Here is a 27,901-nt window from a genome sequence, read left to right on the forward strand (position 1 = left end):
GAGAATGTTAGATGCAGAGGACAAGAAAAGCAGGCAAATACAGAGGCTAAGAAATAAGGACATAAGCATCAGGAGACGGTCATATATGAGAGTTTGCATCTCAGTTCTTTATTTTTCTGACAGCTGAAACATAAATAGGCTTTAGGTTAGACAGAGTGCCTTTTGGCTGCTGCAGCTCAGCTGTTTTCATGATTGAAGCTCACAGTCACCAAAATTAATGCCATGCTAACTGACTGACAGTTTTCACCCTTCACGTCTCTTATGTTAACAGAAGCAGGGCAGGTCTTAAAAGGGAATTGCAACAACTGAAAAGAGTTTTTACCTATCACTGCACAAGTTTTTTTTTCTTGGCCTGGATTCAAGTCCGGTCACTATGCATCTCCMAAGCTGCTGTCCCCAATGGAAAGAACTGTCCCAGCAAAGAGTMTTTTTTCTAGTAGTAAAAAGGGATGGAATAAAGAAGAGTGCAGCAAGCAGTGAACAATGCTTGACACAGCGCGCAAGAAGCTGCAAAAGGCGAAGACCTGTGTTTCCTTACGTTTYCCAGCATGGGGACCTTTGTTTACAGGCGAAGGCCTGGGGCCGGTCTGAAGCGTGGGCAGCCCTGTTATTGCCGCACGCTCCTTCCTGCTGCACCCTTCCATCGAATAACCTGTCCGTCAGCTCGTTCATCCAGTTCAGCACCTAGGTGGATGCGCGACCGTTAGGCCAGAAGTCGCACACTGGATTAGCAACCAGCCATCATCTGGGGCCTAGGAAAAGCTGGACCCCCCCCCCCTACCTACCGCTGCCGCTGGCAGCAGCTCCCACCGGGGGAGCGTCAAGCTCCCGGCCGGTAGCRGTAAGTGTTTTGATGCCAGGCTGCAGTGGCAGCTGGGCAACCCAGAGCAAGGGATGGAGGACGGGGGCTGAGAGGGCAGAAGGTGGCRTGCCCATGAGCTCCGAAAGCAGAACGGCCCTGAAGGACAGGCTGTGGCACAGCCATGGGGCCTCGTCCCCAGGCCAGCACCAAGGAAGCGGGAGTGGGGCGTCGTGCAGAGGCCGGGCGAGCAGGGTGAGGGGGCAACGGCAGCGCGGGGGACGGCGCGGTGCCACCGCCTCAGCGCCCCCTCAGGAGACACCGCGCGCGTGCGCGGCGGCTCCGCGAAATGGCGGCTCCGGCCGCCTCGCGCCCCTCCCCCACCCCACACCCTCCCCGCGGGGCGGGGCCTCCGCAACGGCCGCGGCGGGGCGGGGGCAGCGAGGGCGCGAGGCGGCCGCCTCAGGGTGAGGGGGGCGCTGGCCCCGTCCGGCCTCCCGCCCCCCGCCCCCCGCCCCGGCCTCGCGCTGAGGGCGGCTCGGCGGCGGCGGCTCCGCCTCGCGGGGCGGTGAGTAGCGGAGCCCGGCGGAGGAAGTGCTTCCCCGGGCCGGTTCCCAGGCCTCCCTTCCCCTCCTCTATCTCCTCAGCGCGCCACGTCTCCCTCCCTCACCCCCCGCGCGCCTCCTCACGTCGAGCCCTATCGCGATAATCGCGCCGAGAGGTGGGGGATGGGGGGCGCTGAGGGGCAGAGCGGGTGCGGGGCTGTCGCTGCAGTTCCGCTCCCTGAGGGGAGCGGGGCGGGGGGAGCCGCGCCTGACGGGGCCGTTGGAGCTAACGGTGAAAACGGCCTCCGAGGCCTGGGCGGGAGGGTGTTTCCGCGCTGGGTGAGTAAGAGGGCACCGGCTGGGAGGCGAGGGGGGCTTCACGGACCACGGCACCCACGCGCCGTGTGCGCGAGAGCAGGGGAAAAGCGTGAGCAAAATGCTAAATAACGTCTCGGTGCTCCTGAGTGCGTGAGTAGCACCTGTGCAAACGGGCTGGTTGTCGAAAAGTTACACTGCGCGTAAGCATTTTTCATAAGTGGCACCTGTTATCACTCCAATATCATGATGATTAAAGGGGAAGAAAAGAAAAAAATGAGATGCTATTTTGTTCTCAGTTGTAAAATATTTTTCTTTTCGTACTTCTAAAACAGATTTCTACCTTAAATTTGCAAGARGATGCGGTTGTAACTATGACAATTTTGTACAATCCAACTGTTGGTAAACAGATACTATGTATCTGTTCAGATAAGATGATGTATCAAGGTTTCCTGTTTGGATGGTTTCCTTAACACCTGTATGCTATTTTTGTTTTGTTTCAGGGTAACCCAGCGAAAGGGGAYATGAATATCGTCTGTGGTCTTAAGTTTCCCAGCAGGAACTGTATTTTCTCTCACTTGACTTTTCTGACGAAACAGAGGAAATGCAATAACCTCTGTAGGTTTTATACAAGATATTGCCAAAGTCGAGTCGGTTGTGTRCTAGATAGATGCCAAAGGCTAGATCTGAGTAGAAATACTAGGAACTGTTTGTTGATTGGAAGCCCTAACTACTATGGAAACTCAATTGGTAAAGGACAGAGGTGTCTGTTGAATGGTGTAACTACGGAAGTATACAAGAATGTGCACCACAGTTCTGCAAGACCTTGCTTCCTGTCTTCTCAGTCACTGGTGGAGAAGATCACATCCCTCCAAATCAGTTCCCTTGTGCGACTCCCAAATCATTTTTCTTCTAGGAACGTTCAGATCATCAGGTTTTTTCACATATCACCACCATTTCAGGCTGCTCCAGTTCCTTTTTTCTGGATTATTGTTAAACCAGCTCAGAAATTATTTGCTATCATCCTTGGCAGGTAAAATACTACTTTACTTCCTCTATGGCAGTAAGGCCCCATTGTGCAAGGACTTGTGCRTTTGTTCATTGTTGTTTGTCAAGAATATGTGCACGTGAAGTGTTTTTGTTTTGAGTATTTGCATAAATCTTTGCAGAACTGGAGGTTTGACTTGTACATTTGATTTTATTCCAGTTTTAGGAATCAGTCTTTACCGTAATCTCTCACTAAAATTACTTTGAGCTTATGAAAACTACCTTTATTAGAAAAAAAGCTTTCTTTATCCTTGAGAAAGACATTAACTTTCAAGCCTGATTTTTAATTTGGAGTGTCAGGAATGCTGAGCATTCATCAGCAAAGCAGTATCCTGTGGGGTACTGGTCAGTCATAGCTTCATATACAAATATCCAGCTAATTTTGCAGTTTTCAGGACTTTGTGTGCACTGCACACTTCTGTGCTCCATCTGTGTATTCTAGATGTATCAGGGCTGAGGTGGCTGTTCTGGTTTGGATAACCCTACTGTCTTCTAACTTCATGATATATGAACAGTACTTTGAAAGTGGGGAAATGTGAGGAGACTTGCTATCTTCTGGATTCCAGGTGATCCCATGCCGCTTGAAAGTGGGAATAGGGAAAGTTGGGAAGTCGGACAAGTTTGATTTTTTTTTTTTTAATGAATAATCTGAGTTTTGGACCACAATGCCTTGAGTTTATTCCAAGCATAGGCACTGCAAGACTGGTTTAATTAGAGACCAAGTTCATGTTTGTCATCTTGTGTGTGTTCTGTGTGTTACAAAACTAGAATTCCAAGTGTTACCTGAAAGTCAAATTGAGCGGTTTTGGAACTCAAAATAGCTTTACATGGAAGCAGATAAAACTATAAGCCAAAACTGTAATCTTTTCTATTCTCACACCGCTTGTGACGGCAGTGTCTTTAAAGCAAAACTTTTTCAAATTTAAACTGAACTGCAGTCCTGAAAATTTAGAATTCAGAAAAATATTTTACTGTAAGTGATTTGTTTTACAAGAGAATAGAAAAAGAGTGGAAATGRCAGTTTGCTCAACAGTGTTAAGACAGTTGTGTCCATTATCAGAGGTGTTACATTTACCTTTTGCTCTTATTCTCACTTGCATATGGTAAAGGGAGATAGGGCAAGAGACTAAGGGGCATTGCTTCTCCTTTCTGTGTGAGGGAGAAAAGGGAATGGAGTGAGGGGAGGCAAGTAGAGTGTAGCCTTTCATATACTCTCACATGAAGTGAGAATGTAATAGGGAATAGAGCAAGAGCACACAACAACCACCCTGCTTTTAACTACAGCCTAGATTGTCAATGTTTGTATCTTACAGGAGCATAAGAAATTGGTGGAAGGCACTTCCTCCTAACAAACGGGAAGTCTTCAAAGAAARTGCAAGGAAAAATAAATGGAAGATACTCCTGAGTGTCAGTAGCTTAGGAGTTTTGTTTATYGTGTTTTATTTTACTCACTTGGAAGAGACACCCATCACAGGGCGTGCTCGACTGTTGGTATTTGGAAAAGAACATTTTAGGGAACTGTCACAGATGGAGTATGATATGGTAAGATTTTAAAGCAAATTCAAAATGCTGTAACATTGTTACTGTTTTGTTTTAGTGRTAATATAGTCCAGTTATTGAAAGGGGCAAACAAACCTAGTGGTGTCCTTATTAAGTCTTGAACTTGAAAGTAAAGGTTCTGACAGATACACTTCCTGGCAATCATATTCTCTTTTATCCCTCAAYAGAAATGAGAACTTTACAGTACTTTGCTGCACTTCACGCTCAGAACTGCCCAGAACACCCCCATTACTTAYCTAAATTCTTCCTTAGAGTTCAGGAGCACATGATGGTTGAAGAACATAATCTATTGGAAAGACAACACAGCTAYGCACARACAGTCCAGGAGGCTTCTGCAGAGCATTGAAGAGAACTTTTTGGCACAGGTGGTAGAGGAGCCAACAAGCTGTTGGATCTTGTGCTGGAAAGAAGGACTGGTGACGTGAAGGCTGGGSGCAGCCTTGGCTGCAGTGACCATGAGATGGTGGAGTTCAGGATCCTGTGGGGAGAAGGCAGGGCAATAAGTAGGATCACAACCSGGGACTTCAGGAGAGCAAACTTTGGCCTCTTCAGGGACCTATTTAGAGAAATCCCATGGGTTAGGTTCTTAAAAGGAAGGGAGGTCCAAGAGAGCTRGTTAATATTCAAGCATCACTTTCTCCAGGCATCACTTCCTCCAAGCTTAAGATCGGTGCATCCGTATGAGTAAAAAGCCCAACAAAGGGTCAGGACYTGCATGGATGAGCAAGGAGCTCCTGGCAAACTCAAACAGAAGAAGAAAGTGTACAGAATGTGGAAAAAGGGACAGGCCACTTGGTAGGAATATAAGAGTGTTTTCAGAGTATACAGGGATGCAACGAGTAAGGCTAAGGCCCCTTTGGAATTGAGTCTGGCAAGGGATGTCAAGGACAAGAAGAACTTCTTCAAATGCATCAGTAGCAAAGGGAAGACTAGGGAAAATGTGGGCTCATGGCTGAACGGGGCGAGTGCCCCAGATAGTGACARAGGATGCAGAGAAGGCAGAGTTATGGAATGCTGCCTTTGCTTCAGTYTTCACTGCTAAGGGCAGCCCTCAGGAATCCCAGATTCTGGAGATGAGAGAGAAAGTCTGGAAAAAGGAAGACTTTCCTTTGGTTGAGGAGGATCAGGTTAGGTCTAGGTCATGTAGGCAAACTTGACACCCACAAATCCATGGGCCCAGTGGGATGCACCTGTGAGTGCTGAGGGAGCTGGTGGATGTTATTGCCAGGATGCTCTCCATCATCTTTGAAAGGTCATGGAGAACAGGAGAGGTGCCTGAGGACTGGAAGAAAGCCAGTGTCACTCCAGTTTTCAAAAAGGGCAAGAAGGAGGAGCCAGGAAACTACAGGCCAGTCAGCCTCACCTCCATCCCTGGAAGGGGGATGGAACAGCTCATCCTGGATGTCATTTCTAAGCATGTGGAAGAAAAGAAGGTGATCGGGAGTAGTCAGCATGTTTTCACCAAGGGGAAATCCTACTTAACCAATCTGATAGCCTATGATGGAATGACTGCCTGGGTAGGTGAGGGGAGAGCAGTGGATGTTGTCCACCTTGACTTCAGCAGGGCTTTTGACACTACCTTCCATAACATTCTCAGGCAAGCTGAGGAAGTGTAGGTTAGACGAGTGGACAGTAATGTGGATTGAGAACTGGCTGAAAGGCAGAGCTCAGAGGATTGTGATCAGCAGCAGAGTCGGAGGCCTGTAGCTGGTGGTGTCCCCTAGGGCTCAGCTTATTCATCGGTAACCTGGATGAAGGGACAGAGTGCCTCCTCAGCAAGTTTGCTGATGATCCCAAGCTGGGAGGAGTGGCTGACACACCTGAGGGCTGTGCTGCCATTCAGAGAGACCTGGACAGGCTGGAGAGCTGGGYGGAGATGAACCTCCTGAGGTTCAACAAGGGCRAGTGCAGAGTCCTGCACCTACGGAGGAATAACCCTAGGCACCAGGCTGAGGGCTGACCTTCTGGAGAGCAGYKCTGCAGAGWAGGACCTGGGAGTGCTGGTGGATGACAAGYTGACCATGAGCCAGCAAAGTGCCCTTGTGRCCASGAAGGCCAATGGTCTCSWGGGGTGCATTAGGAAGAGTGTTGCCAGCAGGTYGAGGGAGGTGATCCTGCCCCTCTSCTCAGCCCTGGGGAGGCCTCATCTCGAGTCCTGTGTCCARTTCTGGCTCCYCAGTACAAGASAGACATGGAGCTACTGGAGAGAGTCCAGCGTAGGGCTAYRAGGATGATCAGAGATCTGGAGCATCTGCCCTATGAGGAATAGCTGYGAGACCTGGCCTTGTTTAGCCTGGGGAAGAGAAGACTGAGAGGGGATCYTACAAATATATACAAATATCTTTTGGGAGGGGGAGGATGTCAAGAGGATGGGACCAGACTGTTTTCAGTGGTGCCATGCGACAGGACAAGAGGCAATGGGCACAAACTGAAACACAAGAAGTTCCATCTGAACATGAGGAAGAACTTTCCTATGAGCAGGAGCAGAGCACTGGCACAGGTTGCCCAGAGAGGTTGTGGAGTCTCCTTCTCTGGAGATATTCAAGGCMTGCCTGGATGTGATCCTGCCTAACAAGCTTTAGGTGACCCTGCCTGAGCAGGAGGGTTGGACTAACTGATCTCCAGAGGTCCCTTCCAACCTCAACTGTTCTGTGATTCGGTGATAACACGTTACATGCATGAGGCAAACATTTGTAACTCAGTTATTATAATACAATAAAAAGTAAAATGTCAGTGATACTAGATAATCCAGTCATACACAGACATCTCTGTATTACAGAGAATGTGAGATAAGTAAACAGARGGGGAAAAAAAGGATATGGATGAATTGTTTTTTATGTTATTTTTTCCACATTATGCATTACAAAATAAATTTACAGATATAGGAAAAACTAAATTTAAATAGTATTTCAGGAGGGATATGTAGAAAGATTCCCCAAATTGTGATGCCCTGCGTAACTATGCATTAGGAATGCCTGAGGTATGAGGATGTAGCACCAAGTTTACAGGTCTTATTCTTGATCTGTGCTCGGTTTACTTCCTTTAGGGTTTAATCCTTAGCTTGTGGATTTGAAAGTCTGAATTGTAGTATATTGACTTCRGTTGCATGGATAAAGAATGGATGAAAACTGTATTATCATGTGTCAAATAAAAGTATTTACTCTCAGTTCAGATCTTTACCAAGTTGTATGTAGACACTAAGTTAACCAGTTTGTCATTTACTRTGTTTATTCTACATGGCAACAAACTGAATTTTTGTTTCATCAAACATTCATCAATGAATTTTTGTTTCAGTGGATGGCGGAATTCAAAAATAAAATGTTACCTGAAACAGACGCACGCTATCAGGTTGTGGAAAGAGTTGTTGGTCATTTATCTGAAAGCAATAAAGACATCCCACAGGTTTCTGAGCAGAAATGGGTTGTCCATGTAGTTGAAGAACCAGGTATAAATGCTTTTGTGCTTCCGGTAAGTTGAACCCCAACACAAAAATGATTAACAATATTGAAACAACAYTGTATTTATACATCTTATATGTAAAATTGAACTTTTTATTTTTATTTACAGAATGGACAAGTATTTGTTTTCACAGGATTGCTAAATGCAGTTTCTGATATTCACCAGCTGTCTTTCATTTTGGGACATGAAATAGCTCATGCTGTGCTGGAGCATGCAGTAAGTATTTATTTAAGAAAAGCTTTATAAAATTCTTAAAGTACTTTTAATTACTTCTTCTAATTAAGATTTTTCCTATTGCTGCCAAGCAAAGTTTCAGTGTGACTCTTCCTCATTAATGAAATGCTGAGTTTGAAATGAGTGTTCTCATACATATCCTTAGAAGTTTGTGTAGTTCTCGATAACCACCAGAAGTCCTACAGTAGTTTTAGCACAATGTCTGTCATTATTTTTTCATAACTCTGCAGATGGATTATAGCTCACTATTAAGAGTCATTTAGAACTTGGCCTGGAGATGTCTCTCCTTTTACAGTGCGGATGTAAGGAACTAAAGTCACTCAGCAACCCAGTTTGTTACTCCTAGATTTGTTAATACCCACAGAAGTGGATTTTCTGGACATACTCTTTTAAAATACATGATACTTTTACTAGAGTAGCATACAGTTTTAGAAATAAATTCCAGAGTGCCTGGAACTTGATTTTGCTTTGCAAATGATTGCTTTTACAAACTTGATTTTTCTATACTCTGACATGAATGCATTAAAATAGGTAATTCTTTGTCATTTTCACAGAATCARTGCAGTCATTCTGTTGTGCTTTGTAGGTGCTACTACAAAAAAAAAAAAAGATCGTACGGAAATTTGGTGTATACTGTTCTAGATTGGGATATTTTGCTGGAAAGTGCTTCTTTGACTTCCTCTGAAATGATTTCTGTCTGTTCATGTAGTTTAAAGAATCRTAGTCTTTACATGCTCATTAGTTTCAGAAAACAAATGTAAAGATCYGTATAAATTTACAAAAGTAATCTGAAAATGGATAAATATGTTTTAAAAACATTGGCAAAGCAGGAGAATTGCTTACGGGAAATTGTATGCCTGCCTTGGGCTTGGTTAAGTCAGCTAAGACTTGTTAAACTTTTTACGAAACATTTCTAATAATAAAAAGAACTAACTTTGTGTGGAACCTATATCACTCAACTGGCACAGAGAAAAGCATAATAYGATTTGGCAAACCAATTTTGTGGTGCAGCTTGTTAATGCTCAGATCAGTTTGTTATATGTCAAATAGAAGTCTGAAAAATCTGAAAAACAGAAGAACTCTAATTCCTTTTTCAGGTTCTTTTAGTTTCCAAAAATAAAACAACATAACAGAAAATAAAAAATGAATGTGTTAGGTGGGGCTGCCTTATCGTCTCCTTATCTTACTGTGTTGCTTGTTTAAAAGTTGTCTGTCTCCTCTCAGGTTAGTGTAAAGAACAGTCTTCTAGATCTTTTATGTAAACTACTGTCTACCTGTTCCATATATGTTTACATTTACCAGAGCTATTTCATGACATTTTTTTCTGGAGAACTCTACCTGTATGTTGCTGTCATCTTATCCCAGGCTTTGAGTCTTTCAATTTAGGAGACCGACAAGATATATTTGCTCAAATTGTATTTATGTAGTTGGTGTGGATTCTAGACTGGAAGTATCTTGTATCCAGCTGTTTGCTCACACAAAAAACCAAAAAATCAAGGAGAGGAGCTTGTGTTCGCCCTGTTCACATGGCTGCATACTTGCCCTGAAAAAAATAGGTGATTTTATAGTGTTTCMAATTTTTATTATATTATTAATAAAGAAAAAAACACCTGTGATAGTAAGGAATGAAAACTGGACCATTTGTGTTTTCAGGCAGAGAAGGCCAGTCTGGTTCACTTCTTGGATTTCCTATCACTCATCTTTCTCACTATGATTTGGGCCATCTGTCCTCGTGATAGCCTGGCAGTTGTTGGCCAGTGGATTCAAAGCAAGTTGCAGGAGGTAAGACTGACTATGGAATGGTTCATACAATGTACTTGAATACATTGACTGGCATAATTGTTATATGGTGACATTCATTGCTAACGTGTTTAAATATTTCTTACAGTCATTCCTTAGTGGCATGGAAAAACATTCATTTATATCATTGGGAAGACACTACCGCTAAATAATCTATTTTGTCAAAAAGATGAGAGAGAGATTACAAGCAAACATAACTATTTGAAATTTTTTCTGAAGGGAGTATGTTTTCATAAATACACTTCTGCTTTGGTTGATGTGTATTGTCATTTATCTTTTTGAAGAACTTTGGGTCTTCTTAAATAATGATTGGGTTTTGGGCTGGACAGGTCTTTCATATTTGCTTCCAAGTTAAGTCTGATGATTGAAATGTAGTTCACTTTCTAAAGCTCTAGATATTGAAGTACCAGATTTCCATCCTGAATAGCTGCTAAACTAAAATATRTGGAATGAGTATCTCTTAATTACATTGTTAGTGGTAATAAAGTATTTCCAAGAAAAAAGTTGAGAATCTAAATGTTCTTTTAAAGTAGAAACCACGCTATAATAAAAGTTACTGAAATATAATCTTCACACAGCATAAATTCCAGTGAAGTAAAATTTAGTTTTTATGGTGCAATCTATTTTCTGCTGTCTAATCTACTGTCTGATTCTGGACAGTTATTGATCTATTTCTTGCAATTTTTTTTTCTTTTTAAGAAATTTTGCTTACCYTGTAAAACTTGTATCCACATTGTAATAAAAATCTCCTTAGTTTTTTGACTACTTTTGATGCTTTTCCTGATATTTTTCCATTGGTTCTTCAAAACATAAAATTAAACATAACCAGTTTGTTTAGCAGTTCTTATCCTAATGGATAGATGTGTGGATTCTGAATGTAAATTACTTCTAAAGAGCTTAGATGTTTGTACAAGTAGCTAAAAAAACAATACATTTATGAATGCTAGCCAGTATTTTGAAGAGCTGAATTTAGAAAAAAGCAAAGTGAGTCAATTCTGAGACTGCTCATAATTTAGACAAGTTTTAGCTCCCTTGTCAGCACCTTTACTTTAAAACTTCTTTCATCTTCTAGTTTAACTGCAGCTGATAATTTAGCAAGTAGCAAGTATCATAATTTGGAATTGTGCTTTAGATTGCAAAAGGAATCTAGACTTAAGCTCATAGTCCCCTGCTGTGCTGTAGAAAAGATCTTCTGTGTTCTGTTGTATAGCTATGCCCCGTTTTAAAACTCTTTTCAGGCTCACCTTCAATAAAATTAAATATATYCGTATGTAGTACAGAGTAAAGTGATAAGAAATATTGGCAAGGCTTCATCCCGTATTCTAAAGGTGCTGAGTAGAGAGTTCTGTTTCTGTTGCTTACCTATGAATGCATATAATATTGCTTCTGGCATTCAACATCTGCTTATCATGCTTATATGAAAGTGTTTTTCTGCACATTTTTTCAGGACATTTTTTCTTTTCTTTTCTTYCCTAAATGTATTTTCCTTTTCTAATGTTCTAGCATCCCAGTTTGCCCTTATTATCCATGGTAGTGTCTTGCACCACTGTTTAGGTTATTTAAGCCACACTTCAGAACTCGCTTCTGTTTCAGTCTCTGTTCTTCTGTGTCCTCAGGAACTACTTTTTTTCCTTAATGACTATTGTTGATTTGTAGCTATTCACAGTAAGTAACTTCCAGTGACTCTTGGTAGGCCTTTTGGCATGTTAGCTTCAATCCTGCTTTTCTCTCCAAAACTAGTGGTTTTGTCTTTGCCTTGGGAAAATTTTAAGTTGTCTCATGGTAGTGGATGGTTTTYAGTCATATAATTCTGAACTGAAACACATGAACTTCGCTTTTATAGCAGAAGTTATTTTGTAGGGAAATTAAATCACATGAGCCTAGGAACTGTTCTTGAAATAGCCCAACATGTGACTAAGTTTTACTTATGCCCCACACACTACTGTATACAAATACAGTGCTTCATATTCTGTCTCTCCTCCAATTATCAGATTCTGCCATCAGATTTGTATTTCATGGGGAAACTGATGATTCCTGATTGTCAGATTACCTGGAATACCCTTTTCTTTTAAAATACACGCAGCTCTGGCCAGTGACTTGAAAATCAAATCTTTCTTCTTTGTTACATCTAATTTCTGTCAGGGATTTTAGATCAGTGTTTCAAGATCTAATTTTTCATTCCAGCATATTCACAAAAGAGTTTTAATTCTTTCTCTCAGTAGCGGATGAGAAAAAGAATACTGCTGTATATCAGATGCCTCAAGACCCTTCTGTGTGACTGCTTTCAAGAGTTTAGTGTTTAGAAATGCATTGTGAAAGAGAGCCCAAGTTTTCTAAAGACGTTCAGATTTCCATGTGGTTTTAATCTTAGATCTGAAGAACTAACATATAGGTGTCTCTCAAACTGCAGAGCTGGCATTTAAGTCTCTTTTGTATGTTAATGAGATACTGATAATAATCATCATGACAAATCAAATCTGGAACCCTACAKTTTTACCACATCTAGCATAAGAACTGCTGTATGGAGTCACATCACAGCCTGTTTAGGCCAGTGTCTTGCCTGCAACTGGACAGGAGCAGTTACAGTTGTCTTTATGTACTCAAGGGATAGGACCACTCCTTTGGTTCTTTTCATTTCTAACCCTCCACCCCCGGAACGCATAAGAAGGAAATGGTTCTCTACTCAGATAAAGAGCTGTTAAAAGCTTTTTCTCTATGCTAAACTTGCATACTCCCACTCATCAGTTGGTATTTCCTAACCGATGCCCAGACCAGAATGTTGTGACATATTCCTTATAATCTCTGCAGGAGTTTACACATTAGAGCAAGCTGTTTTAACAAGTCCTAATTAGCCTTTACTATAACCTGATAGACTAGGGCAGGGCTGTCCAAAACTATGTGAATTTTATGTGCCAGAAGATCCTGAGGTATATAAATAAATATTTGACAAAACTGCTCATGTCCTTCAGTGCCTATTAATACAGTATCATCCCCTAGAAAAGAAGGGTAGAAGCTGGTGAGATTAATATCTTCCAGCTGGGTTTCTCAAAGGCAATTTACAGCTTGTGTTGGGGATATAATCATGAAAGAGGAGTCATTTCTGCATGGAAGTGTTTATGGTTATGTTTGATACTGGGGGTTTTTTACTATGCACACATAGGTCACATGAGGTTTAAAGACAGTCATCATAAAAGGTTAAGGGAGCTTTTTTTTTACCCTGATCAGTAATATAACTTTACTTTTAATGTTTTAAATCAACTAATTTAAAGTTGGCATTGTCCTTTTGAGTGCTGCAAAGTGCTGTGAAACTTGTTAATGATAGAGGCTGTAAAAATACTTAAAGTTTTCATTCATTTTCACTGAATACAGAATCAATGAATGACGTATAATGRAATTAAAGATTTGATTAAGAAAAATTAATACTGACCAATTGCAGTGTTACTATGAGAGATAAATATTTCTTTTTATGAGAAGACTAGAAAAATAGCTACAATGCTACTTGCTTTGTATGTATTATTTTGTATGTATTCAAAACCAAGAAATGTTGCTTTGATGTGATTYTTTCCAGTTTATTTTTGATAGACCATACAGCAGAACATTGGAAGCTGAAGCTGATAAAGTTGGACTTCAGTTTGCAGCAAAGGTAACTACAGATTACAGGAAYTTACCAGACATTCTTCTGTTTCCATTACGATTAGAGTGAGTTTCACACTTCATACGGAGGATCRTTCATTTCAGGATCTCCTAGATCTTTAAGAAATGCAGGTTTATGAAGTATATAAAATATACTCTAGTATACTRTAGTGTAGTATGTAAAATAGGAAAATAGAACAGTTTATAGGGGAAGATGAAAGGGTTCTGACTAAACTGTAATAAAATTGAAATTTGTAAGATGGAGCATTATTAACTGCAAAGGATACATCCTACATGACTTATTACTATTAGAAGAAAAAACTACGTATTTATAAAGAAGAGAAAGTGAAATAATGAGCTTTTATAAAAAGAATACCTTAAATTTTATGCAATGATATAAAATGTACTTTAATTTTATCTTTCACTAATTTCTACCTATTACAAGCACTTTAGAGGAATGCTTTAATATATTTTAGTGCACTTAAAGTATTCTGATCTATGTCTATTTGCGTAACAGTACAGTTGCATTTAAGAACCTTGCTGTACTGTTGTTATATTTTCTGTGGTTGCTGATAATTACAAAGCATATAGCTACTTTTTCTGGTATTTTAATCTAAATACAGCCATGTAAATAATATGACTTTGCAAAAGTAAGAGCAAAATTTGGTCAGAAACTACTCAATGTTTTTTGTGATCTATTTTATTGATCATCTTTTTTTTTTGTCCATGTGGATCTTAATTAAATTAAACAAAATAAAACAAATTTGTCAGATCTAGCTAAGTGCAGTAGAGCTAGAAAAATGTTAGATAATTAGGTAACTATGACAGTAGCACCCTCTAGTGTTAATATTTCATAAGGAAGATTTCTTTTTATTAATAGGATTATTAATATTTCTTCAGGGCAGAGTTTTTTTTTTTTTTGTTGTTGTTGTTGTAATGATTTTGAATTTGGAACTTAAACTGCACTTGCTGTTTAAAATCATCTAGGGGAATAATATAAACCATGGGAAAACGTAATTGTTCTTTAGTAGTATTGTTCTTAATTCCTCTTTTGGTAATAAATGGTATTTCTGGCATAAATGCTAGAAATTGTGAACCTGATTCYTTTTCCTCTTATTTCATGTGTAAAATTTTTTAAGATCAATAGAATTACGTAGGTGTTAGAAGGAACAGATCTGTGGAGGACTTTTTACTTTATTGTAGTATTTTAGAATAGCCTTTTTCTATCTGATGTAAGAGGAGCCATTTGAAGAGGTTTTGCATATCTAAAATTTAAGATGTCTGTTGTAATTTAGCGTACRTTACAATGTGTATTCTAGTACTTCRARAACATGGTGATATATACCTTTCCTCTCTGCTTGCAGGCTTGTGTGGATGTAAGAGCAAGCAGCGTATTTTGGCAACAGATGGAATTAGCAGAAACCATTCAAGGGCAGCCCAAACTACCAGAGTGGCTCTCCACACACCCTTCTCATGAAAATAGAGCTGAACACTTAGACCGGCTTATCCCCGAGGTGAGCAGAATTGAGAGAAATGTGGCCTTTTCTCTGAGAAAGGTTGCCAGAAGCAGTTTGATGTTCATTCACAAGCTATTTTTTTTTTTTAAAGTAGCATGCTCATCTTTATTGGTCATTATAGAAATTTTCTGTTACAAAAATTCTTAATCTTCTTAAAGCTTTTGTTAAAGGAGGAAAAATTAAGACAGTACAGGTAAAATGTAATTATATCCTAGGATATTTTTCTGATTTCTGATTGAAGTGAAATAATTCTACTTTTTAATAGTTTTCTGATATAGATATGATAGTGACACAAGTCTCATCCRTATTTTTTCCATTTTGGAAGCCAGAGTTAGATCCTTAAACTAGAACCTTAAACTGTCTTGTCTTGTCTTGCTTTGGTAGCTAGCCCTAGGCTATCAAACAGAGAATGCTCCATCAATTCCTCTCTCCCATTGATATGGGATTGAATATACCTTGAATAACAGTGCCTCAGAAGAATATCAGATCCCCAATAGAAGGTTTCTTAATAGCTCTAGTTATGATAGGTCTCTGTAGATTTTGCAGCCTCTCTTTTCTCACATCTCTCTAGCTCTTCCATTGCATTAGGGAGCAAATTTTACCCCACTTTAAGGAAACAGAGCTAATTCATGCAATTGCCCATCGATCTGCAGTCTGTTTATTCTTTCAGATTTCCTCTCAGAGGAATGCCAAGCGCATAACTGATTGGAGACTCTCTTAATTTACTGTGTTACTTGCTGGTAGCATAATCAAAAGTTCTACTGTTAGCCAAATGATAGTTTTGTAGTTGAAAACTATGCCAAGCTTTGTGTTCTTAATTTGTTTACTACTTTTTCTAAAAAAGAAGAAGAAAACAACTGTTTAAGGATAGAGACTGTTAGACTTAACAACAGCAAAGCCTTGTTTTCAAGTAGGCTGAACTGTATTTTGAAATTTTCTTCTTTCTTGAAACCAACTGGCAATTTCATTTTTGAGTTTTTTTTTTTATTGATTTCAGAGGAGAAAGAGATGATTTTCATGAATCCTTTGAGAGTTAATGCAGTAAATATTTGAAATGATGGCATAAGTCAAAATAGAGATTAGGGTAGGAAATTGGAGACTGGCTAGGCTGAATATATTAATTTACACAAATATTGTATTTTGCAGAAATGATTTTCTGGTATTTAAATGGATTGTGAGAATATTTTTATACATTTTATAACACGTGTATTAGAGCAGCTGAGTCGGAAAATGATAGTTCTTGTGGAGCCTTAGTTATAGTTAGATTGACCATAAAGGATTCAGGTTCTCGTGTACAAATATTGACTGGCTTATAAAGCAGCAATGAAATAAATTCCATTTTATATTCTACCCCAGGACTGAACAAATAAGGTGTGCATTGTTACATACCTGGCAATTATATTATTTCTGTCTTACCTCTTGTAGTTTGCCAGGTGGAACAACCTTTCTTTTTTTGTGTTATTACTCTAACTTGCAAGAGTGGCAGAGGCTGGCAAACTTTCCAAAGTTCCAAAGGACAATTGAGGAGGACTAGAGATATTTTTGTTTGCTTTTTACCTTAAACGTTTTTTGGAGTAGGATGAGAAGGCAGGGGCTGCAGGCTTTCTGTATTGAGCAGGAGTTCGCTAGGTGAGTGAGGCCGATACTGCAGAAGTAGATAAAAATGAAAAAAAGGCATGAGGAATTGTTTTGGAGAACTTCTTGTCTAAAACATTTGACTCTCCTTCCTCTGACAGCTGGCCTTCTGAAGCTAAATCTCAGGCATATGAGGAGAATCCATGGGCTTTCTTGTCATTTAATATCAGCAGCTTTTTGTTTTTCATTGACATACTTGCATTCTTTTAGAGCAGTATATTTACCATGTGTTAGCATCCATTAAATATTCAGAGCTCAGAGGAGAGACCAGATTTCCAAACGGGCTGTTAATAATATCTTTATGTGAAGAAACTGTACTTGGTCTCAATATTGGATCCTTCATGAGCAAGAAGCAAGGACATAAATCCTAAAAGAATTCTGCTGTTTTTTACCTTTGTATTTGGTTTTGAATATTACTTTAGTTGAAATGGGCCTGTCCCAAAAGGTAAGAATGAAATAAAACAGTTTGTATTAAAGATACTGATACAAATATTGTTATGTTTCATACATTGGTAGTGTTAAAGCTGAAAAGGTTTTCAGGGCAAGGCAATATTTATTATTAGACCAGGGACCATACTTGGGGAAAGCAGGGACAAGTGTTTTGACTTCTCAGGCCCTTCAGATATTTCTCTACAGATTCTGAGCAAGCTCACAATAAACCTTTTTTTTTTTTTTTTTTTWWTAACACCACAAAGTTTTCTTCAGGTGATGTCTCCATGAGGTGACTTAATAATCTCAGGAAACATAAATTAAAAAAGGAATATCAGAGAGGTTCTCTTTTCATATAATTAAAAGACAGGGAGAAAATCAAATGAGTTTTAAATCCTGTGTTCTGAACAATTTGCAAGCTATACCCAAACTGAGGAACTAGTAAATACAGAATTATAAACAGTTAYTAAGTGTCATTGTCCTGGAAAGGATATAAAGAAAACTAAAAAGATTTACCATGTTTCTGAAGTACTCCTCAGAGTGGGRGAGATTTGGATTGTAAACTAGGGAAATGGAGAAACTGAAATCTACTAGAATTCCTAAATGGAAGATGGTGAGATATTTAATGAAGACCTGAGCATGCATACAGTTTTTAAAGACTTTTGGAAAAAGAAATCATAAAGTAGTTTTGTGCTAGTGGAATGATGCTTACAATTGTTTTGGAGAGAAAAATCATGGAAGTGCATTGTCAAAAAGAAGCTAAAGAATCATCTGTTTCATCTTTGAACCTTTTATTTTATTATTTTTTTTTGACTGTCTACAGTTTACCTACCTTTTTCTTAGCATGCTGTCCAAATAAAGTACTGGGTATCAGCTGAAGCCTCAGCTATACTGAATAAAGCAGATTATCTCCTGTGCCTTGTCAGTGATACAGAGATTCATCCTGATGTGATATTTGCTTTTTTTTGGCACCATATAGTTGACTTAGATTCTGTTTTTGATTCACTGTAACTCTCTTTCCCAAATTTTCTTGTGGAAATGCCATGTTGCAATGATGTCAGAAGTATTACAAAGTTGGGATATGTCACCTCTACTGCTTCTCTTTTGTTTGCTATGCCAATTAACTTTTTTATTTTAAGTAAATTAATTTGCTTTGTCCAGATTTGTTCTTGTTAAATCTATATTGACTACCTATTGCTTTTTTTTTTGGAGGGGGGTAGTTATTGTTTATTCCTCAATCTGATTCATTTCAGATTTTGAAAGTAGTTTTATTTCTTTTCCTTTTCAAAGAGGAAGTGGTATATATGCTGTTTACTTTGAGATCTGCAGGTAATTGCTAATGATTTGAAGGTTACTTCAGATAATTCTATAAGCACTCTGAGATTATATTGTTTAAGCCCTATCAATGTGAAAACAGGAAAAGAAGAATTAAAAAAAATTCTAACGCATGTTTCTGTCCTGTTCAAAAAGTTCAGTACTTTGTCACAGCTCTCCTTTCCTGTGCCAACTGAAGCAGTGAAAAATTTGAAGTATTAGCATTATATATSCTTCACTTCACCATCAAGTGATCTTCTATCTTTTTACTGCTGTTTAAGTTATAGAACCTGTTGCCTTCTATATCCCCTGCTAATTGTAATTCATTTTGCAACTCAGCTTTTTTTAAGAAACAAAACAAAAAAACCCTACATTCTTGTACTTTTCCTTTGTTTTTTGTCAGAATTGCAAGGTCAGAGCATAAGTCAGCCCTAGTGAGGTAATMACAGTTAATGCACAAGAGATTAAAACCGTTGATTTGAGGACAAGAGAATGATGTGACTTTTATCCTGAGAGAGCTGGCAGCCTGAAAGTTAGGATGTTCTCAGAAAAACTGTAAGGGTTTGAGATGCAGATAGCCTGGATCTGTAACAGTATTGCAGGAATAATAAGGAAAACTAAAAATTCTTTCCTGTTTTTGTTTCTCCTGGTAGGTTTCATATGTAAGCAGTAAGATGAGGCAGACMTCTCTGATTTTTACTCCTCCCCACTTCCAGCATGTTGCAGGAGGTGGTTACAATCATACTGATAAGAAACTGCTTCACCTTTGCTACTTAAAAGCAAAAATTTTCATATTTTATAATTTGAGATCTTCTGAACCTGTAAGCATGCAGGTGGTCTTTATTCTGAGCAGCAGTATTTACGTCTTAACATTAACTTGAGAAGAACAGCATTAAAGTACTGTCATTTCCCATGTGCATCTATGTTCTCACCCTGGCTAGTATGCCTTGTCTCAATTGGAGACAGACGTCTGTCATCTTTATTTGTAACACTCCTCAGCATACACAGTAAATGAAATGTTCTTATTTATAACATTGATATGCATGTGCTTCATTAAGAATATTTTCACTTGTCCTCTTGCCCAAACTGTCAGGATTAAATACTGATGACCAAATTGCTCAAGCAGTATTGAATTACTAAATTTGAAGTTGCTAGTGATTTTGAAAGTACCATATGGCTGACCATGTTGGGCTGTTTTATCTTTCAGGAAAAATATATTGTGAGCTCCTCAGTCAGTTACTGTCATCTTAATGATGCTACAATGGTGTTGACACGAAATGGCAGTGGCCAACTGAGATAATGAAGAACACCTTCTAAATAGGATTGAATCTTTTATGCCTTCCACAAACATACATACAAAGGCTGCTTTGACTAGAGTGTGTAGTCATATTTATCTTAACAGTGAGATGACATGGTAACATGTCTTTGAGTTGATGTGTTGAATTGGCATGTCCTTCCCTCTCAGACAGCTTTATGCATCGCAAGAAAGCAAAGACATTCAAAGGGTAGAAGTGTTAACTCTGAAGTATTGTTTTTGACCTTTGATGTTGTGACTTCAGCATTTTACATAAGTGAAACCATGGAAGTAAGCCAGRTACTATGTAGCCAAGAAAACCAGAGATTTAAAATTGCTAAATTAGTCTAAAAGGATTACATTTCACTTTCCAAGATACAGCCTAAATCTTTGTATTTCCATTTGCCTTGAATAATGCTGCTTGACATTAAAGCAGTCTTGCAGCAGCTGATCTTCTAGAAGAGAACAAGGGAAAACTTGATTTGTTGTAAATGTCAGTTTAGAAATTAATTGGTCACCGAAGCAGAAGAGTGGTCAGAAGTATAGTTAACATTTGGTGACTACATGAACAGTCACCTTTATAGAAAAAAAATACTGGAAACTTTATTCTTACTATTTTTAAAAAAGCTAGACAATTGCCTAATCCAAACTTGTGTATCCAAGTGATTTAAACATTATATTTCAGCAATAAACAGCTGAGAAAACTGTCTTTTTTTTTCCTTTTTTTTTTTTTTTTTTTGAAAAACAGTTGTTGCTTTTAAATTCTGTTTCTAGGCATTTTCAGGAAATTCTTACCAGTTTAATTTCATTAAAATGAACACCAACTTTAGCGTCCTTCAAAATAAGTGACTTTTATACTATTTTTTGTCAGTTTCTTCACAATGGTTTTGAGAGATGAGATTTATCTGTTTACATACCTCCCTCAGATTGCCTACAAGGCAGGATGATCTGTGAACTAGAACACAAAATTGGAAGAAGTGCAAGGAGGCAGTGCTCAGGGATTTTGATACTCCAGAAACTCTTTTAACTCCTTTCTGCACCACTTTTTAATCTGTAAAATGGAAATGATGACGATTTAATTCTTTAGTAAGCAGAAGTAATTAAAATTTGATTTTCTAATGCTAGTTTCTTAATCCAGGCACATTTTCGTATTCTAAGAACATTGTTTTCTGAGAACACTCGGGAGTTGTGTCCTCTAATGTTTCTTAGAGATGAGGTCACTTGTGCAACTGGACCTTGACTATATTGATTGACCCTGTAGATCTCTATGCCAAACAGATAAATGTCGATTACATTATTGATGATCTTTCCCTCCTCTTTTGAGTCAGAGATGTATATACAGTTATTTCAGTAATGAAACGCATCTGATGAAGTAAATTACTTACAATGCTTTTTTTCCCCAATGCAGTCATTTTAATTCACATGTGAATATGGAAGAAAGGTACTGCTGTGAACAAATGGCACATGAAATAGTTCAAAAACTTCATATTTACCTATGTGGTACCTCTTAACTTACCCATTCTTCAGGAAACTGGCTGGGAAACATTTCATTCATCTTGTTTCATTCTTCTCCTTGTTCTGCCACATGAAATGTTACATTTCTTTGCAAGAATTCTTGGTTTCTCTTGAAAAATTGTTTGATAACAACTCTATTGACTTTAATATTACACTCACTAAACTTTATGTAGCAAATGCAGACCTTACTGGGAAGCCAAAGAGCTGACTGATTTTTATTTTTTTAAGTGAACTTGATTTATTTTCCGATGTATTCACAGGCTCTTAAAATAAGAGAGAGCTGCAATTGCCCATCTCTTTCTGGACCAGATCCTCGCCTCATTTTCAGACTTAACATGCAACATCTCCTGGAATCATCTAAAGATCAACAAACCCACAACTCTACAAAGCAAGATCTTACAAAAGCAAAACTGGATTTGCCTCACACTCAAAAAGTGGAAGATATGCCAGTAACTTTTGCAGTTAAACCAACAAACTCTTGATAGTAATATTCAGTTTTTATGAAACTCATTGTCCTGAAAGTAATATTCAATTTTTATGAAACTCATTGTCCTGAAGGTCTATCTTCTAAARCAAATTTGTTTTTGAACCATAAAGAACATTTAGCTATTTATATTCCATGTTTCTTTCTTGTGATCTCCCACTTAAAGCAATAAGGAGTTCTGCCCCTGCAAGAAGAGCAGTGTGTTGGAGTAGAACATATCTTATTCTTCACCAAGGGTTACTAAAAATAAATTGCTTCTCAGGGGAAAGATAATCTCATAAAATCCAATCACATAGTSTGATTTTCAGCTTTGTCAGGCTCACCTTGATCACAGGATAGATCAGCCAAAAGCATCCCTAAAGCAGAGAGGAAAGTAGTTTTCATCACTTAAGTTGCTTGTTTTATCTTGCTGTAATTTGGGTTRGATCTGTTCAACTACATTTGAGAAATAATGATGAGAGCATATTGSCTGTTCCACATCTGGAATGTTTAAAAATATTAAGCTGAGATGCAGTAAAATAGCCTATGGCCTGGATACGCCCCCACTTAATTATGTGGGTTTACTGCTGGGATTTTTCTTACTGCTAATGCGTTTTAGAATATAGATTGATTCAACATTTCTCTTCAAAGCAACCTAAAAGTGTTGCACAAAGTTCAGRTTAAAAGAGGAGTTAAATAATTTTCCAGGGAAATCTTTCTTCTAAAAATGCTGTAGAAGAACCACAGTTCGTAGCACTAGAACACTTTGCAAGGAGGATTGTGATATCCTTTTTAAATGATCAGGATGCCTCATCAGAGGCCAGATTTATTTTGGTGGCAGTTGAACTGGATATATCTATCTGGATACAAGTAATTGCTGCTATGGAAATACATTCTAGATAGTAAACAAATGTAACAAGATTTTTACCTGTACAGTTTTAGCAGTTGTACAATATGCTAAAAAGAGACTTCTCAGGAAACTGGCATCTAATCCTGGGCATAAGATAAAAATGCAACACAAAATACCCCAGCTCCCAAAATGACTTTTAGTGTGGAGATTGATATGCACAAGGTAGGTAATGCTGATGGACAAGCCAGTATAGTCAGCATGTTATTTTTCATTTGTAATTGGTTGAGATATCCTTGCTTTCCTGTTGATGAAAATATTGTATGTTGATTTTACAGGAAGAAATAGAAAGAGGCAGGAGCAAGTAAAAACAAAAAAGGCAATCCTTTTCTTTCATCTGTTCAAATGGATTTGCTTTTTTGTTTTGTTTTTTGTTACTCACTTTGTATTAAATTTTATATATAGGAGGAAATTCTGCTTCATGTATGATAGTATTTTTACAATAAGGGGGGATTCGAAAGATTTGACAATGTATGATATTTGAAGTGTTCTTTTTTTATATATGAAGGGAGCAGACCTTGTTATATTTCTTCAATTTAATCAGAATGCAAGACTTAAAAAAGGGGGGATAAAGTTTGTTAGTGAATCCGTAGTTTGAAATACAGCTTGTGAAACCAGTAATTTTACTGACTTCAGTCAAAGAACCAAGGTCCTCGGAGAAATGCTAGTGTCTGTCAACTTGCTATCAACTTACAAAGTCGATATATTTGCAGTGTTGATTGTGTTGATGATTCTAGGCCTGATTATATAGGTTTTGATTGGCTGCATGTTGCTTGCAAGCTGTTTTAAAACCTCTCCTCGATATTAGTGGCAAACAGAAAGTCCAGCCTGACCATTATTCATCCATCCATTTTTATTCTTAGTGACAGGCGTTTTTGTAACAGACATTTAGTGATGTGTTAAAGCATTTGGACATTGTCACCTGAAGGTAAACAGAAAAATACACCATTTAGATTTCCCTGTGGACTTTATGCTGCAACACTAAGACTGCAGCACTACTGCCTCTCTCTCTCTCCAATGTCAAAGCTTGTTTTGTTATCTGGGGTTTCTCACTGACGTGCAACTTGATGTTTATGTCGGTTAAGACTAGGAAGAACATAGAGGTTTTTGTAGTGTTCAAGGTTAAGGATGAAACTACGCAAGTTTCATATTTCTACTGTCTATTTTAAGTGGCCTAAGTATTAGAGGGGAGTATTGGAGATGCAAATCTAGAGCTCAGCAGAGAACTTTTTTTTAATTTGTGTGTAAATGTAGCTATGATAATCTAATGATGTAAGAGATGAGACAAGTTTTCAAAGGAGAGTAATAGCTTATGTTAGACCAACTAAAGGGCTTATGTGCTTTTTCTGACTCTATTCGTCTAATAAAAGATACCTCTCTCCTTATAAACCTTATATACAAATGCACACACGTGTGTATATGTATGTGTATATATACGTRTGTGTGTGTGTATAGAGAGAGTGCTAGAACACACAGAGATTTAAGCTTCTAACCTAAAATACTGTAGTTTACAGTCTSTAATGGCATGTTGAAATTTTTATTTTTTAATTTCTATCTTGAATTATCCCTAATGCTTTGTCAAGTGCTTTAGCAAAGAGTTATCTTTTCTCTCAGCTTCTCTTGGCTGGTCATCACAGAAAATGCCATGTGCTCATCTGCTTCTCRGTAGGCTCTGTGCCTTAAATTCTTACTAAATAGTGTACCTTACATTGTTGAAGTATTTTCAAATACTTTTTGAACAGATAAAAATTAACAAAAATAAATATTCTTGCTTTCCAAAGATTTGAGAACTCCTCAGTAGAAGTTATACTATTTTAATTAAAGAAAATATAATTATTTTAAGTCCATTTTAAATTAATTTCAAACATTTTAAATTAATTTCAAGTTATGTCACTTTGGAAAATACTGTTTTTACAAACTTCTAACAAGCTCTAGAAACTTTACATTGCAGTTGTATAACTTAGTATGTTGTAGGAAAGATAGAAATCTAGTTGAAGGAATTCAGTACTTAAAAAATACGTATCATCACAAGGAGAGAACAGTGGGTAAAAGGAATAAGGTAAGATGGATTGGTAAAAATGTTTCTACATTTCTACTGCCAGTACTGCACGCTGTGCTTCACAGCTTCTTATAGAAAGATTAAGTATATAGTACAGGTCATACTAAATGTCTCCTATGCATTTACTGTACTGGGAGTGTTAGGAGATTTGACAAGCAAGGCAGGTGCGTACAAGGCATTTCTGTAATAAAAATGGCTCCCTGTAACTTTTGGTCTTTCGTGTTCGCATTTATCTTTTGTTTTTTGAAATAATACTCTTCCTGAGATGTTTCATTTGAAACACGCAAGTACCAAAAAAGCAAAGAGCTGTTATAATGCTCTTTGTTTCTGAATAGTCATTAAAATATAAACAAACTTACAACCTTGATGCCTTTTCCATATAGATTGCCACGGTTTTGTTTTGTTTTGTTTTCTTCCCTGTGTAGCATTGGTATTTTGGTATTTCAGTATTTCAGGTTCAAAAAGTATTTCCAGTGTAATACTCTGTGGTGAGCTATTGTACTGCCATCAAAATTCACTCTGCTAAAATTCCTTGTGCTTTTTTCAGTTCTTGGAGTTTTTGAAGGGTAAGTCGGATGACAAGGATGTAGTTGGTAATAGAGTTAGAATAAAACTTTTTGTCAGCAATACCTTGTGACTTTAACATTCTAATCCATAGTGCATAGTATGGGTGTAGTCACCCTCAGTAAGGACTAATAGCAATAACTTTCCTTTCTATATAACTTGAAGCACCTCATAAATATAGTTAGGTTTTCTATAATGTCTGCATAGGTGAACTTTCTGACWATTTTATTGGAAATATTAAAGTGTAGTTAAGATAGAGACTCTATCAAAGCTTCACAGAAGAGCAGTGAAAAAGCTGAGGCTAGAACTCCYGGTGTTCTGAATCATTCCCTTGTTCACTAAGTTTTTGTGTCTAAAATCAGTTTCCTAACAGGAAATTAAGTGATAGGCTTTGGAAAATTCTTTTATGCAGTTTGTTGTCTTTTCATATCTATTTACAGAGGTTGCATGTACCTATTTATGCATATTTCTTAACTACTTTATATCTTTTCTTAAACCTGTTGGTATTGTAGTAATTTAATCTCAAAAAAAGTTGAGACTTTCAAATTCATGAATCCTCCACAAAGTTTAGATTGGCTGTGTATGTACTCTCATATTAGCTGTAAGGTGACCCTGCATAAAAGTTCRCTACGATTCTTCCCTCTCCATCTTTTTCTGGTGCTCTTGCAGGTGCCTCTGCTAGACACAGCAAGAGCTGCAGGATCAGAATCAGGATAAGCAGAATGAACTTTTGCATTGGTTGAATAAAAGAGATTGAGCTGCATGCTCTGCCTGCGATAACTTTGTTGTTGGGGTTGGCAATTGTTGGTAGATGTGTAGGAGGAAGATCCTAAAGCAACTGGAGTGTCCCTGGTGTTCCTCATTGCTGCCTAGACATACTGCAAACATCCCCTAAATGTGTTATTTGATCTCATGGAGACCTCATACCAAACACAGGCCGAGCATAATATTCCTGGCTGCGCTGGTTAAAGGCTGCTGTTCTTGGTACATGAGTCAGCAGTTCTTACTCTGATTTATGACTGGAGGCAGAGAATTGTTATCTCCAGCACATAAATTCATTATAACTATTAAACTAAACTGATATTGAACCTGTTGACCTGGAAGTGAATGACTCCATAGCRTTTCATTAATCCTTTGAGATGTTTAATTTCTGGTAATTTGATATTTCAGACATGATCTTCTCTACAGATATAATGGCTTAATTAGTATACATTACATGATATCTCTTCACACTACAGTGTGTACAAGTATTTATCCACTAGAAAAGTAATTCAGTAGAGCTCAATTATAATACATTGACTAGAGCATAAATGTTGAAAAGGATGTATGCAATATGTATTATATTTTAAGCATAAGCATTTTCAATCAGTGTTTTAGCATCTGTTGATGTCTATCGTGTTCTAAAAATGCGTTTCTAAATCTTTTGTCATAGTTTACTAAAATATTTAAATTTAAAATGGGATTCTGACAGTGCTGGAATAATTAACAAATCACAGCCAACAAGGTATGTTAGTAGGACAAGTTCAAAAAAACCTAATGTGTAAAGTAGTCACCTATATAACATTCTCAATTAAGTCTTTTTTTATTGTCATAGATACGCAATACCCAAACAGATGTGGAAATATATATTGGAAGAGTAACTTCCTACTTGGTATGGTTTCCCTCTGTATTTTAATTTGGTRAAGATATACTGGGTGACAGTATTTTTTGGTGATAGATCCTAAAATCTGTGCTAAACAAAAATTTATTTGCAGCATTCAGCTCACAAGTCTTTTAGCTGAAGACACTTATTTCAGAGCACACAACAACTCTACATKTCAGTTCAAGACAGCACTTCCGGGAGGAACTACAGAGGACAGGTAAAGAGAAAGATCATAGTGTTTCTGAATTTAGTCATTTTGCTCCTACCTTCCTGTGAAAAATCAGTGGAGGCACAAGTACTGAGAATCTCTGATGTCACATCTTAAAAATAGTTCATTTAGCTAGCAGAAGTAAAATTTTTGTTTGCAACATGTGCTTTGTGGTCTGATTTGCCTACTTTTCCTTAAGCTTTCCCTGACAGGAAAGCTTTTTCACAGGAGAGATGCATTTGTCATAACTGTATTTGTATATATTGTGGAAAACATTTTGGTCTTACTATCGGTTGTTTCTAAAGGAGGATGCAAAGATCGTTTTCCAAGATGAGTTCTATCAAAATGATAAAAGATATATTTTTTTCTGTTCCTGTTCATGAATGACACTGTTGTCAAGACCTTCCTGTTTCTCTCAGGTTCTTATCATTCTAACCTTTTTCTATGCAATTCAATGTAGAACATTCGTGAGGGGTCAGAGAAGTAGAGTGAGCAAGCCAATGTTTCAGCATCTTCAGGTCAATGTGGAAAAAAAGGTGTAAGGTACATGCATCAGGAGCTACTGGAAGTGGTAAATGGACTGAAAACTTGATAAGCTTATAGAAGCTCCAAAAGCCTTGTCCGAGTTTCAGTGCAGATGCCTCATAGCTTCAACTASCACTCTTGATCTTTTTTTCTTGACTTCAAGGTGGACCCAAGGGAACACATAGGATGCAAGAATCTACTGGAGAAGTGGCTTCATTTTTGACTAACTTCTAGAATTGCGTAGAGGAACAGGGATTTGACCAAACTGTCAAATGAAATATCTTTTCCAAGCTGTTTAAAAAAAAAAAAAAAATAGGTGCATATATTGAAGTTGGTCTCCTTTGTCAGATCAACTTGTACAGAATAGTACTAGAATTTAGATGACCCCTGCCCCAGCTCAGATGCTTGATGCTTTCCCTCCCACCACTCTCTACAAT

The 27,901-nt window shown here is 38.0% G+C and overlaps 1 protein-coding gene across 3 annotated transcripts; it reads left to right on the forward strand.

Moving 5' to 3' along the window:
• The first annotated feature begins 1,229 nt into the window (after positions 1-1,229).
• Positions 1,230-24,731, forward strand: OMA1 (OMA1 zinc metallopeptidase). Of its 3 annotated transcripts, none has more exons than XM_085307971.1 (9): positions 1,230-1,367; positions 2,163-2,692; positions 4,020-4,248; positions 7,561-7,734; positions 7,834-7,941; positions 9,613-9,741; positions 13,328-13,402; positions 14,757-14,906; positions 21,357-24,731. In XM_085307971.1, the coding sequence occupies exons 2-9, from the start codon at positions 2,184-2,186 to the stop codon at positions 21,576-21,578; spliced, it is 1,596 nt and encodes a 531-aa protein (XP_085164097.1). In that variant the 5' UTR covers positions 1,230-1,367; positions 2,163-2,183; the 3' UTR covers positions 21,579-24,731. The 3 variants fall into 3 exon arrangements, with proteins under 3 accessions (XP_085164097.1, XP_085164096.1, XP_085164098.1); XM_085307970.1 differs by lacking the exon at positions 1,230-1,367 and adding an exon at positions 1,374-1,520; XM_085307972.1 differs by lacking the exon at positions 1,230-1,367 and adding an exon at positions 1,628-1,683.
• Positions 24,732-27,901: the final 3,170 nt, after the last annotated feature.

Source organism: Rhea americana, unplaced genomic scaffold (assembly GCF_003343005.1).
Source record: "Rhea americana isolate MKP2758 unplaced genomic scaffold, rheAme1 scaffold_27, whole genome shotgun sequence".
NCBI lineage: Eukaryota > Metazoa > Chordata > Aves > Rheiformes > Rheidae > Rhea > Rhea americana.